Source organism: Symphalangus syndactylus, chromosome 18 (assembly GCF_028878055.3).
Source record: "Symphalangus syndactylus isolate Jambi chromosome 18, NHGRI_mSymSyn1-v2.1_pri, whole genome shotgun sequence".
Lineage (NCBI taxonomy): Eukaryota > Metazoa > Chordata > Mammalia > Primates > Hylobatidae > Symphalangus > Symphalangus syndactylus.
The window spans coordinates 85,717,798-85,730,199 of record NC_072440.2 but is presented as its reverse complement, the minus strand read 5'-3'; the positions used below and the strand labels follow the sequence as shown (position 1 = coordinate 85,730,199).

General features: G+C 53.7%; 1 protein-coding gene across 2 annotated transcripts in view; it reads right to left on the bottom strand.

Annotated features, from left to right (window-relative positions):
* OTOF (otoferlin) overlaps positions 1-12,402 on the bottom strand; it is a 101,631-nt gene that overhangs the window by 48,102 nt on the left and 41,127 nt on the right. The window contains exons 5-6 of one of the 2 annotated variants that reach the window (XM_055251532.2): positions 11,060-11,241; positions 5,366-5,410 (exon numbers count right to left, since the gene is read on the bottom strand). In XM_055251532.2, the coding sequence (XP_055107507.2) occupies positions 5,366-5,410; positions 11,060-11,241 (227 nt within the window). The remainder of the gene's footprint in view (positions 1-5,365; positions 5,411-11,059; positions 11,242-12,402) is intronic. The other variant, XM_055251531.2, reaches the window with a different exon arrangement.

The following is a 12,402-nucleotide window of genomic DNA, read 5'->3' as shown; positions in this document are numbered from 1 at the left end:
GCAGAACTGGGATTGAAGCAGAAAGCTCCTGTGTTCTAGGCCAGCAATGTTTTCACCGCATCTCGGGTCCTTTGCCTCGATGCCATAGGACTGTACTTTTCCGTGGGCATGAATTCCATCCCATCCTGACGATTTGGGATTTTAGCTAAAAGGCCCCAGGGCTGGCACCCATAGGTACAGGTATGGTCTGTGTGCTGGCATAATTTACAGATCAGGATGCTGTCATCTGTGGAGTCTCACAGATCATACCCATGTTTACAAAGAAGAGGCTCATTCAAAAAGAACCTGAGCACCCACACATTTGGGAAAGGACTGCTGTGCATGTTAAATTGCTGGTGACATAACATTGAACAGATCAATGAACCTACCAGAAATAATCGTGTGATGGTGGGGAAAGGACCGCCCTGGATGGCTTGCCCTGAAGCATCCTGTGGGATTTCTCCCCACCTGCTGGCCCCAAGGACAGGGTGCTGGCTGTCCTGACCCCTGCCATAGGCCCAGCCTCAGAAGTGTGGTTTCTGTGGGCCTCCTCGTGGGTCACTTCCTGTCTCAGTGCTTGGGATTCCTTTTTGCCCAGCCTTGCTGCTCAACTATGTCTCTCCTGATTTACCCAGGAGTCTCCTGCAGGGCTCAGCATTTGACTTTGTACCATTACTTCTTAGCCATTCCTGGGCTGTGTTATTCTTGGAGTCCCCGGCCCTTCCCCATGTGTGACCTACACAGTTAGCCTTTGCCATTGCAGCCTGCTCCAGCCACAGACTTCCCTCTCCCCTGTCCCTTCCCCACTTCCCCAGAGGGGAAGTGCTCTGAGATGGTAGGTCAGAAGCAGGCCCTGCCTGGAGAAGCCGGCTGCCCAGCCTGCTGGGATGGGATCTGGCCCTGCTGCCTGAGTCCCAGGGGGAGTGCAAGGTAGCAGGAAATGGTGGCTTTCAGAGGCTGGTCCCATGGACTCACCCAGGTGGAAAAGGACCTGAGGTATCCGTGGGGCACTTACGGCCCTTGAATTTGAAATTCACTTTATTTCTTAACACAGATTTGAAAGAAATGATTGAGGCTTTAAAAAACTATACTTGTCCTGGTCCGGTGCAGTGGCTCATGCCTGTAATCCCAGCACTTTGGGAGGCTGAGGCAGGTGGATCACTTGAGGTCAGGAGTTCGAGACCAGCCTGGTCAACATGGTGAAACCCCATCTCTACTAAAATTAGCTGGGTGTGGTGGCACACACATGTAATCCCAGTTACTCGGGAGGCTGAGGCAGGAGAATTGCTTGAACCCGGGAGGCGGAGGTTGCAGTGAGCCAAGATCGCACCACTGCACTCCAGCCTGGGTGACAGACTCAGACTCTGTCTCAAACAAACACATAAACAAAAACTATAGTTGTCCGACTATCTCTACTACACCTTGAAGCAATTCAAAGGATAAATCTCTCCCTTCCAACCCTGCGTAGTTTTAGCTGTCTGAAGTGGTAGTACTGGTAGCACTCCTGTGTGCCTGGGAATATCTCAAAAGGATATTGTCTTTGTCCCTTTATTAAAAATGCAGAAATGTGTAGTGAAGGATGTAATTTCCAGAATTCTTACTACAGGCTCTGTACCTCTGATTCTCCTAGACTTGCTCTTCAATGAATCTGAATTGTGATCAGTACAGCATGATGTCATCACTGCCACTGCCCTTTGTAATTTTCTGATCAGTAACACATCAGAAGTTCACTATAGAAAAAGCCCTTTCTGCCTGATTGCAGCACCAGTTCCCAGAAAGCAGATGCCTGCTTCTCTTGGCAAACTGTAAAGGAGAGTTTTGAAATAAATGTTAACTTAATCGGGGAATTTTGAAGATTATCTATTTGTCTGAAAGACTTAGATTTCAAAAAATGTAATTTGCTGATGAGGTGTCTGTTGTCCTGGCCTTTTTTTGTTTTCAAAAAAAAATTCTGCATTTGGTCTAGTTGAGTTCTACAATTACCAAAAATAGGATATGGTGAGAAACAGACAAAGAAAACAAACCAATAATCAACTCAGTGAAAACTCACTTTACAATCAAATGGCTCCTTATTCTTGGGCGTATTAAAGCTTGAGAAGCGAGAACCAAGGGGAGGCCAGTATCCCAGGACCCTCTGAGGGTTTAGAATCCGTTTGAGTTTCCTGTGGCCGCATTCACCATGGTCAGAATGAAATGCACCTACAGTCTAGACTGGTATTTATCTCTAGAGAAAAAATGCTAAAATTAGTTCGCTTATTGTAAACTATAAATCTGATGATTTCTCCGCTCATTTTATGGCCCACATTTAGAAGCATGTTGCTTGGCTGTGTGGTGCACACAGGGTCCTAGGAAGAGCTTAGTATTCATAATGACTTGGAAACATTCACCAAACTAAATTTAGTGACCCGAGTGTTTCATTAACTCAAGTCTCCGGATTATTCTGAAAGCTAATAAAGACCTGACCATAAATGAGCTGCAGGTCGAGTCCATTCACTGTCCAGGGCTTCTGCCCCATGACTGGCTTCAACTGGAACTACTAGGCTCATTAGCTCAGGCCTCAGGTAATCAATCAGCATAAAGACTCCTATCTATGAGAAATAGGGTCTGTGGTCCTTCTTTGCATTGCTCAAACAGCCCAATTTTCAAAACCTGGGAGCATGTTATCCAAGCACCCCTAAATGGGTTTATTTAAAAAATTTTCCATGTCCCAAGGCACAGGGAATTTCATAATTTCAGTCTTTACAGGTGTCTTTGAAAGTGCGTTGAATTTTAGTTCGTTTTTGAATAGCTTTCCATAGGTGGGCAGGATAGGCTGACCCTTTATACAAGAACCACCCTGTCTCCAAACTGGCCCCGTTGCACATGCGCCCACGTTGTACCAGAAGGCTTGGGGGACCCATACACACTTGTCCTGACCCCAGGATTGTCAGGGAAACTGGCTCTTCAGTTCTTGCTGGCGGCCCAGCCCTTTGCAAGGCTCAAGCAAGCAGCATCATGGAAGATGGTGGGTGTTTTCTCATCTCCCCAAACCAGCCTATCCCAGAATGTCACACAATATGAGTTCTTTCATGGGTTGAATCTTGTTTCTCTACTTCAACTTAAGTTTATTTCCATTTATCTCTTCTCAGTGGAGATAGATACCAACCAGCTTTGCCACACATTAACATTTCAGAGATTGAAATCTGTCTCCACGGTTTTCTCTCCTCCAGGCTAAAGAGTTTAAATTTGTTCAATCTCTTCTTAGAAATCTCATTTTCGGCCGGGCGCGGTGGCTCACGCTTGTAATCCCAGCACTTTGGGAGGCCGAGGCGGGCGGATCACGAGGTCAGGAGATCGAGACCACGGTGAAACCCCGTCTCTACTAAAAATACCAAAAAAAATCAGCCGGGCGTGATGGCGGGCGCCTGTAGTCCCAGCTACTAGCGGAGGCTGAGGCAGGAGAATGGCGTGAACCCGGGAGGCGGAGCTTGCAGTGAGCCGAAATTGCGCCACTGCACTCCAGCCTGGGCGACAGAGCGAGACCCCGTCTCAAAAAAAAAAAAAAAAAGAAATCTCATTTTCCTATTCTTTCAATAGTCCTATTGCTCTACACATAATAATAATAATACTATATGCCAGTTTACTTTATCTCATGTGCTAATTAGAGATGGTAAGAAATTAGGGCAGAGAAGTGCTAGGGAACCAGTATTTTTGTGGACCTACTATGTGCTGGCACTGTGAGGCACCTCTTACTCCAACTGTAGCCAGTCAAAGGGATCAGGCCAGTCTGTGTCCCTGTGGATCTGGCCTGGGACAGACTGGGGAGCTGGGCATCAAGAAGGGCCTTAGAGCATCGCTGATCTCAGGCAGAGAAGCTGGGGACGGACAGGCTGCTCGTATCTCATTCATATGCCCCTTACATCTAAGCATCTATGGAGAAACCTGAACCCTTGAGGACCCCCTAAGAGGACTCCCCAGCTCAGCATTCCCCATCATCGCCACCTGCCCTGGATTCAGTTCCCTGGCTCTGAGCCTTGACACATGCTCTGCCTACGTGTCTTCCCTTACTGGGAACCTGGCAAACTCCTCCATCCTTCAAGTCTCTGGGCTGGAGCTCTTCCTACACAGTGCCATTTCCTCCATCACTACGGAGTTAAGACTGCAGCATCATTGCTTTTGCTTGTGTGTAACAAATGGGAGTTCGAACTCATACTTTTTTTGAAGCAATGAATGAGGCTGTGAGTTCCCCAGACTCATTCATCTTAATGCCAGTGGATACCCCAAGCCCACACCAGTGTTGATCAGTTCAGACCCCTCAACTCACAATCCTGATATTTCCATGATATCTTCAGATGAACTAATTCTTAATGTATTGAGGCCACAGTTTTGAGCAAATCTCTTAAGATCTCTGGGGCTCAGGTTCCTTATCTGGAAGATAAAAAAGACCACACTCCTGGCTTTTCAGCTCTCATTGGTGTGTTTGGAGAATTAGATTAAATTTAGAGTACAGTCAAGTTCTCTAAAATTCCTGGGTCTATGGTCAGAAGTCAGCTTCTCTGTGTTCTGGTTCCAGCTCTGCCCCTGTTCTGAGACTCAGATTTGTTATCTGTAAGAGCAGGTGTTGACCAGAGGCCTCCTCCAGTGTGGTCCGCTTTGGCTATCCCTGCCCTTGGGAGATCCCGTGATGCTAGAGTCCTCCAGGTGTCAGTGTGCTTCTAGGGGTGCCTACGAGACCCATTCACAACCCCCAGCCTTGGAATCTTTCCAGACCCTTGTGACCGGCCCCTCCCACTTGCAGGACCCTTCTCCCCTTCTCCTATCCTCTCCAGACAGCACCCTGACCTCATTTTTCCAGGAAGCCTTTTGGGGAGATGAAGATAGAGAGGGCCGCCCAAATGGTGGCCTCTCCTTAGCTTCCTGGGGGTCTCCAACTCCACCCACGACTTGCAGCTGCAAAGGGTACCCAGAGCTCCTCCTCCTTATGCCTCCAGCTGCCTGGCCCTGCCTTGCCCCTGTTGGGAGAGGGGTCCCTGACGTCCTCGTGCCCCTCTCCCCTTTGTCTTTAGCTGTCCCTTCCCTCCCAGGGAAGCCCGAAGGCCACAGGATGGGGGCTGAACAGTGGAGGAGGAACAAGACACGGAGAGGAGGACGGTCACCCCTGAGAGCCCAGGGTGGAGACCAGAAGGTCTGGCCACTTCCCGCCCCCACCCTAACCCCTCCTTGTCCCTCACACCCGTGGCCAGGTGAAAAGGCCTCCCTGGGCCTGCATGACCCGTGCCAGCTCTACCACGAGAGCCCACTCCTGAGCCCTCTCAGCCGAGCCCGTCCCGCCCTCCGCAGCCTGTGGGGAGGAGGCCTCTGCCCCCGCAAAGACACTGCCGCATCTGCCCTGGCCTGGGACACCTACTTGTGCTTGTCATCTCTGCCTCCCTTGGTCTTCTGTCTGCCTTTGCTGAGTAGGGGGAAGAAATGAGGAGACAAGGGGACACATGTGACGGGCTGTGGACCAGAGACACTGGCCTCAGCCCCGGCCCCGCGGACCTGCACACTCCCCAGGGGCCTCCTTGTCCCACAGACCTCTCACCCCACAGCTTCTCACAGTAGCAAGCCTAGGTCTGCAGGGTAGGGGTCCCATGGCCCTGGGTTCTGCCTTGGGGGAGAGGGGAGGGGCCCACAGTGCTGGGCCTGTGTGGCCACTATTCCAACCCCAAGCTCTGATACCTCAGGGCCTCAGCTCATCGCCCCTACTGGGCTAAGATCTGATGATTCCACAATGTGGGTCGCAGCTTCCTCAGGGAACACAGGGTTAGATGAGCCTGGCCACCCTCCAGGCCTGGGCCACCCTGCTCCTCTGCCCACCGGCTCCCCTGCTCCCCTCCAATGGGGTGGGAGCTCCCAGGCTCTGGGGGCCTCTAGGGGAACAGTGGGCTAAGTCTGCTCTGTGAGGGTGAGGCAGGGCTGGGGATCCTGCTACGGAGTGCACACGGGTGGATGGGGGCAGTTCTAGGGGTGCAGGTGGGGCAGTAAGCGAGCTACCACTCCAGGGCTCAGAGCAGGGGAAAACCGCACCCCTATCTCACTTTAGGGAGGCTTCCAGAAAACTTTTCTGGAATGTTCTCTCAACGCTTTCCCAGTGCTGTGGCAATGAGGATGAAGACAAGAAAGTGAATAACAATTAGCAAATTATTCCTCTCCTCACACCCTGTTCTGGCACAGGCCTTGCCCAGGTAGATTTGACTCTATACTCCGGTGGCTCAAGACCTGAAGGCCTAGACACAGCTGCAGTCCAGCACTGGCCAGCTAACCTTTACGTTAGGCAGGCAGGTCAGTCTGTAATTCAAAGGTGTTAACATCAGCCAGGCCTCTGGCTGCCCACATCAGCTGAGACCACTAAGCGGAGAAGAGCTCACAGCAGAGGAGGAGGACTTGTCTCAAGCACAAAATCCTAGCGCGCCCGGCTGCCCCGGCTCCTCTGAGCAGCTTTGGGAGCTGCTGCAACTCTGGGGCTCAGCCTGGAGAAGGGAGGCAGCAGAGGATTTTCCAGCTCTCTAGGGGCCGTGGGAACTGATTTTAAAACACTTCTGGGGTGAGGCTGCGTGTACTGGCCCCACATGCACACACTTCTGCATGCCCACCCGGTGCCCCTCTGTCTCAGAGCCCCACCATGCACACGTGCCCCACTGCCCTCTGGCCCCAGCATAGGAGGAAGTTACCTGGCTTCTGCAGGTCTCCACTGGAGTGGAAGAATGATCAACAAGGAGAATGAGGAAAGTGGCTCCTGCCCCATACTCCTCCCAGATGAGACCCAGCAGAGAGGAGACCAGCAGAAGAGGGTTTGGGCAGCAGAAGGAGGTGGGGGTCATGGAGGGCAGGAGAGCCAGGCCAGGTGGAGAAAATGAGAAGAGGAGATAGTCGCAGAATACAGGAATTCAGGAGGAGGGGCTCAGGTTTCTACAGTTCAGCTGCAAGACTAAAGCTGGGATTTCTTCCTTTGTCCTCTCTAAGATGTGACTCCTAAAGACAGCATCAACAGCACAGCCCAGAATCCAGAGTCCTCCCTGGTGTCATGCAGTGCATGTGAGTGTGTGCAAACACATGGGCACTTGCGTACACGCGTGTGTGCATGTGAGTGTGGTCAGGGCCAAAGTCACTTTCTCTCTAGAGACTAGGGCAGGCATACGCTGCCAGGCAAGGGTCTGGAACACCAATTTTGTGCTGCTGAGAGTGGAGTGCCCATGAGGTTAGGGATTCATTCCGTCTCTGCAACACTGGGAGCCTGGGGAGGCGAGGGGAACATTGACTAAGTGAGCTCCCCACCCCTGCCTCTGGGCCAGTAAGGCTCCTGTGTGGGCTGTTTCTGCAGAGCCCTTGGTATAGGGTGGGGAGCAAGAGCTGAGAAGGTGCTTGGACAGTGCCTGAGCCAGAGGGTCAGGTGCTGCTCGGGGTAGAAGTTGACATCAGGGTAACATGGAGTCAGTGAAGAGGAAGGAAGTGAACACTGGCTGAGCACCTGCCATGTGCCAGGCACAGGGGTGGGTGGCTCGCAAGTGCACCTCACTCAATCCTGGCACTCCTGTGAGGCATCCATGAGCCCCGTCTCACAAATGGGGAGGGGGGTTCCCAATAGCAGAGCTCTGAGTGGAGCCTGTGCTCTGTCACACAGCACAGCTTCCTGGCACATTCCTGGGGGCATTGTGCAAAAAGCCGGCAGAAATCAGGGCTTGGTGGCAGGAACTAGAGAAGTGGGCAGAGTGGCTCAGAAGGCATGCAGCTGACCAGGGCTTAGTGGAGGTGGAACCGTTGGGGCAGAGGGTCAGTGGGCGGTGGGGTTGGTGGTCATTCAGGCAGAGCCCCCATACTGATTCCCTGAGGAGGAATGGGGTAACTTCATGGCAGGTTCTTAGGGTCTTAGGAGTGAGTGTCACAGCAGCTGAGGCCTGAGGTCCTCACTGCCCCTGCTTAGAACCATCTGACCCCCAGAGTGAGGGCAGGATGAACGTGGATGAAGTCCCAGACAAGCAGGCCAGGCAGGGCAGGGCTGGGGGGTGGGCCCAGGCCCTGGAGGGGGAGGTGAGGAGTGCCCAGAGGATCTCCTGGCATCAGCCTCCCCACCATCCGTGGAAGATTCCAGCCTGGGCCGCCCGGGACCTGCCCGGGCTGAGGCTGTTTCCTGCCCACTCACTCTACCTCCCTGCAGCCCCCAGCAGGCCTTCATTTCACCCCATCAGCCAGGGAGCAGCCGATCCCCACGCCAGACCCTAAGAGTCAAGACGGCCGGTGAGACACTGCTGCTTGCCAGCAATGGGGTTTTCCTCTTGCTCATTGTGGCTAAAGCAGGAACAAGAGGGCACTGTGAATATTGAATACCCTGATCTATAAGGGGATTTGCCTTCCCAGGATAGGATGGAGGGCAGGGAGCAGATGCAGGGGAAGCCTGCCTGTGCTCTTGATGGGGTCAGAGGTGAGGCACAGACACCCCTTCCCCGGTGCTGTCCTCCTTAGAAAGTAGGTGTTTTCCTGATAAAAGGTTGGCCAAGTCCCTTCCGGAGAGCTCTCTGGCTTCCTCCCAGAACACACACTATGTGACAAGGGTGAGATGCAACATCTAGGGCTGCAGGGCCAGCTTCCAGGTCCTCCTCCTCACCTCAGCACTCCTTGACCCAGAACTCACTGGCCCCATATGGGCAGCCAGGATTAAGCTACAGGAAAACCCCAAGTTCTTGAACCCACTCCACCTTCTCCTCACCAGCAAACAGCCCATCTCTAGGATTTTTCTCAACCCCTCTTTTCCACAACGAGGCCCGCTGGATGCATGGCTAGGCCTGGCGGGAGAAGGTGTAGCAGCGATGCCTGTCCCCAAAGTGCTGTCAGACCTGGGCTGGCAGCCCCATTGGCAACAGGGAAACTGCTCCTGCACACGGCCCCTGCAATGCAGGGTGGGGGCGCCTGGCTTCGGCTGTCACCCTCTCCCAATTGCCAGTCCTGGGGCGAAGCCCCTCCTTTTGCTCCCGCTTCTTGCTGCTACCCTGGGAGGGGCCACACAAAGATGGGGAGAGGTGGGGAAGCCACCAGGCTGTGAGGAAGGGTCGGGGGAGCCCTCATCTCCAGATTCCTGGCACCCAGGGCTCTCTGGGACTCTAAGTTCTCCAGAGCCCCCATCAGCACCCTGGCCCACTCTTGTAGGACCGAGTGAGAAACTGGCTGTGTGTTTCTACGCCACCGCAGGGAGGTTGCCTTGGTGGCTGCTAAGGGCTCCCAGGATGTTGTTTCCCATGGATGTGACCCACAGGTCCGGAGCGTCCATGGGTGCCTTAGGACGTCAGAGTTGGAGGGGAGCCAGATTTAACCTGCTGAACTCATTCCTGTTACTGACCTACAGGGGCTAGTGACATGCCCAGCGTCACTCAGCCAGTGAGTGGCACAGTCAAGATGGGACATAATGGGCCTTAGCTCTCCTGATTTGGGGCCAGCATTCCTTTCCCTGTGACTGATGGCCCTCGTGTGGCTTCCGATCTTGTTCTCTGGAAGCCCATTCTTACAGCCCAGCCACAGTTTCTGGACCAGCCCTGCCAACCTCTTTCCTGAATGGAGACAGTCAAGGAGGACCAGGTGGTGCCCACTGAGTCAGCATCCCTTCACTCCCCATCTGGGCACTGCTCCTCTTCTCACGATTTCCAACCCGATTCCTGACTCTTTGCATTGCTGTGCTACAAGAAACCTGTTTGTCTGTCACCAGCCTGGACATGGGCAGCGCTCAGCACCTCCATTGCCACCTGTTCTTCTGTGATCCCTCCAGCTCTCCCAGCAGCAGGGCAGGGGGGTTTCATTGCTATGTCCTATTTTGCAGGTGAGGAGAGAGGGTCAGAGACTTGTCAACAGTCACACGACTAGTAAGAAGCAGAGCCGGGACTCAGGCCTGGGTCTTCTGCTAAAGAGCCAGGAGTCTGAGGGGACAGGCTCCAAGCTAGCCTGGGGCTGCCACAAGCCCATGGCTGGCCTGGAGTAGACAGTCCCGCTATATTTGTTGCAGGCCTGGTTACTTTGACCTGATTACTATTACTCATCTGGCTCCCAGGGTTTCTGAAGCTTGTGTGTGTGTGTATGTGTATGTGCACACGTGTGCACTCATAAACCTGTGTGTGAGGGGTGCTTAAGGGGGTGTGAACTCATTCAAGTGCAAAGGAGAAAACGTATCTGTCCCATAAAAGTATGTCAGTTCAATTACACTAATTTAGAATCTATGGTTTCTTCAGCAGAGGGACTGAGTAAACTTTACTTGGAAAGGAAAGCGTGGAAGGAGCTTACAGGGATATGTTTCCAGTGGCATGGAGGGTCCCTTCTCAAAACACACCCTGGTCCTTCAGATGCACCCTTGACTTACTGGCATTTAACACGTAATTCCTAGTGACTTGGGAACCCATGGGCGATGTCTTACTAGACTAGCCCAGATTCTGTCCCCTTGGTCTCTAATAGTAACACAACTGCATTTTCTGTTTTGTAAAAATAGTGCACGTGGAATGAGCTGTCCTGGACCCAGCTTCCTGTGATCCATGGGTGGCAGGACACTTGCAGGGAGGGACGCTGGACTCTGGGGGTTCCCGGGTGCCCTCCCTTCTCAAGAGGAAGAAAGGCCAGGGCCCAGCCAGGATCTTTGGCTTCACTCTGGCAGGAAGAGCAGCCCTCTCTTGGGCCTCCTCACTGGGCCAGGGTAGAGGTCAGGCTGCTGGCACCTGGTGGACACTGCTGGGTCTTGAACCAGAGAGGCCAGGGCCCCTCCTATCCCCATCTCCCCTTCTCTGAAAAAGGCAGGAGATCTAGCCCCATCCGTGTGTTAGAGCTCCACCTCCCTCAGGGCCATTGGGGAGGCCTTGGCCTTGCAGCTCCATCTGAGTCCCCAGCTCCCTGCCCAGTGACCTTGGGGGTGGATGGCTGGGTGGGGGGCTACAGAAACATCTTCCCACCCCTTGGATGTCTCTCCAGAAGCTCAGCCCTGTACTCTGAGCCCAGCTAGGCCTAGAGAGGCCTGTCAGGGGGACCAGGCCCCAGGCCTCTTCCCCGTGTCTTGGGAGCAGTGGGCAGCCAGAGGGGCCCTGCCTGTTACCTCCGGAAGCTCTTCTCTCCGGGGGGCTGGGAGCTGGGCCGGGAGCTTGGGAGCAGGCCATCCGTCTCTTGGCTGTCCTTCTCTTCCTCTTGAAGAGACTCATCTCCCAGGAAGTCCCCATCGTCCCAGGAGCCCACTGTGCCGTCAGTGGCCTGATACCGGACCTCCACGCACAGGCTGGTCTGAAGGGAGGGAGGTGGTGGTGAGCAGCTGGGATGGGGACAGCAATCTCCATCCCGTATATGTGGCTGCTTGGTGGTGTTTATAGAGCGCTTCCACACCCTTGCCTCACTGGAGGAGGTCAGGATGGTGTGATCCCCTCTACCCGATTTTGCTGATGAGAAAACAGAGGCTCTGAAAGGCTGAACTGCGCAGACCGGGTCAGCTTACTGGGATCTGGCTCCAGGTCCCGCTGCCGGTGGTTCCACTCCTCCCTGGTGCTCAAGGTGGAGGGGCCTGGCCTGCCCGGCACAACTGAGACTGGACTCACCCCCTGAGTCCACTGTCTAGATAACTGAGAGTGTCGTTCAGCATCCCCATGATCAGGCCACCTCCTCTCCTCAGAACAAGGGCTGTCTGCAGGCATGAGTCGCGGCCCGCCAGAAATCGGCTTGTTGGAAATGTGACAGAATGAGCTGAAAGTGGCCTCCGGGAGAGGAGCCCAGGCCCCAGGCTCACACTCACCCTTCCTACCCTGGAGAGGGAGGGAATCTTGGGAGCTGCCCTATGGTTTTCCTCTGGGAAAAAAAGCACTCAACCCGGGCTCAGGCTTAGCAATGGAGAATCATGATTGGGCTTCCTGCTCTGTGTCCTGGGGCCATTACTTTCTTGCAGCTCTAGTTTCCCCCCAGTGCCCAGGGATCACCCTTCCTCACTGGCCTAGAGGTGACTTGCGCCTGCGCCCCAGACAGGCGGCCCTCACTCAGTGCTTGGACACTCCAGCACCCAGGCTTAGATTTCCCAAGGGAAGGGAAAGGTGCACATATTTTCTGAATCCTCACTGTGCTAGGCATCATGCTAAGATGCTTTAATGTACATTCATTTGATCTTTCCAACATTGCAACCTACCTTACCTAGCATATCAGGAGGTTAAGTTACTTGCTTTAAGTCACACAGCTAGGAAGTACTGGAGCTGGGATCTGAGCCCAGGCTGCCTGACTCCAAGCCCCATGTCCTTTCCATGGAACAAATGTGATCCTCTTGGTGGAACCAAGTATGTTGTTGTGGGAAAATCGTGGTCTCTGGCATTGGAAGTCCTGGGTCTCCATGCTGGCCCTGCTGTCCACTGTGGCCGAATCCATTCCCCATCCAGGACTTCATTGTTCCCATTCATAACAATGGGT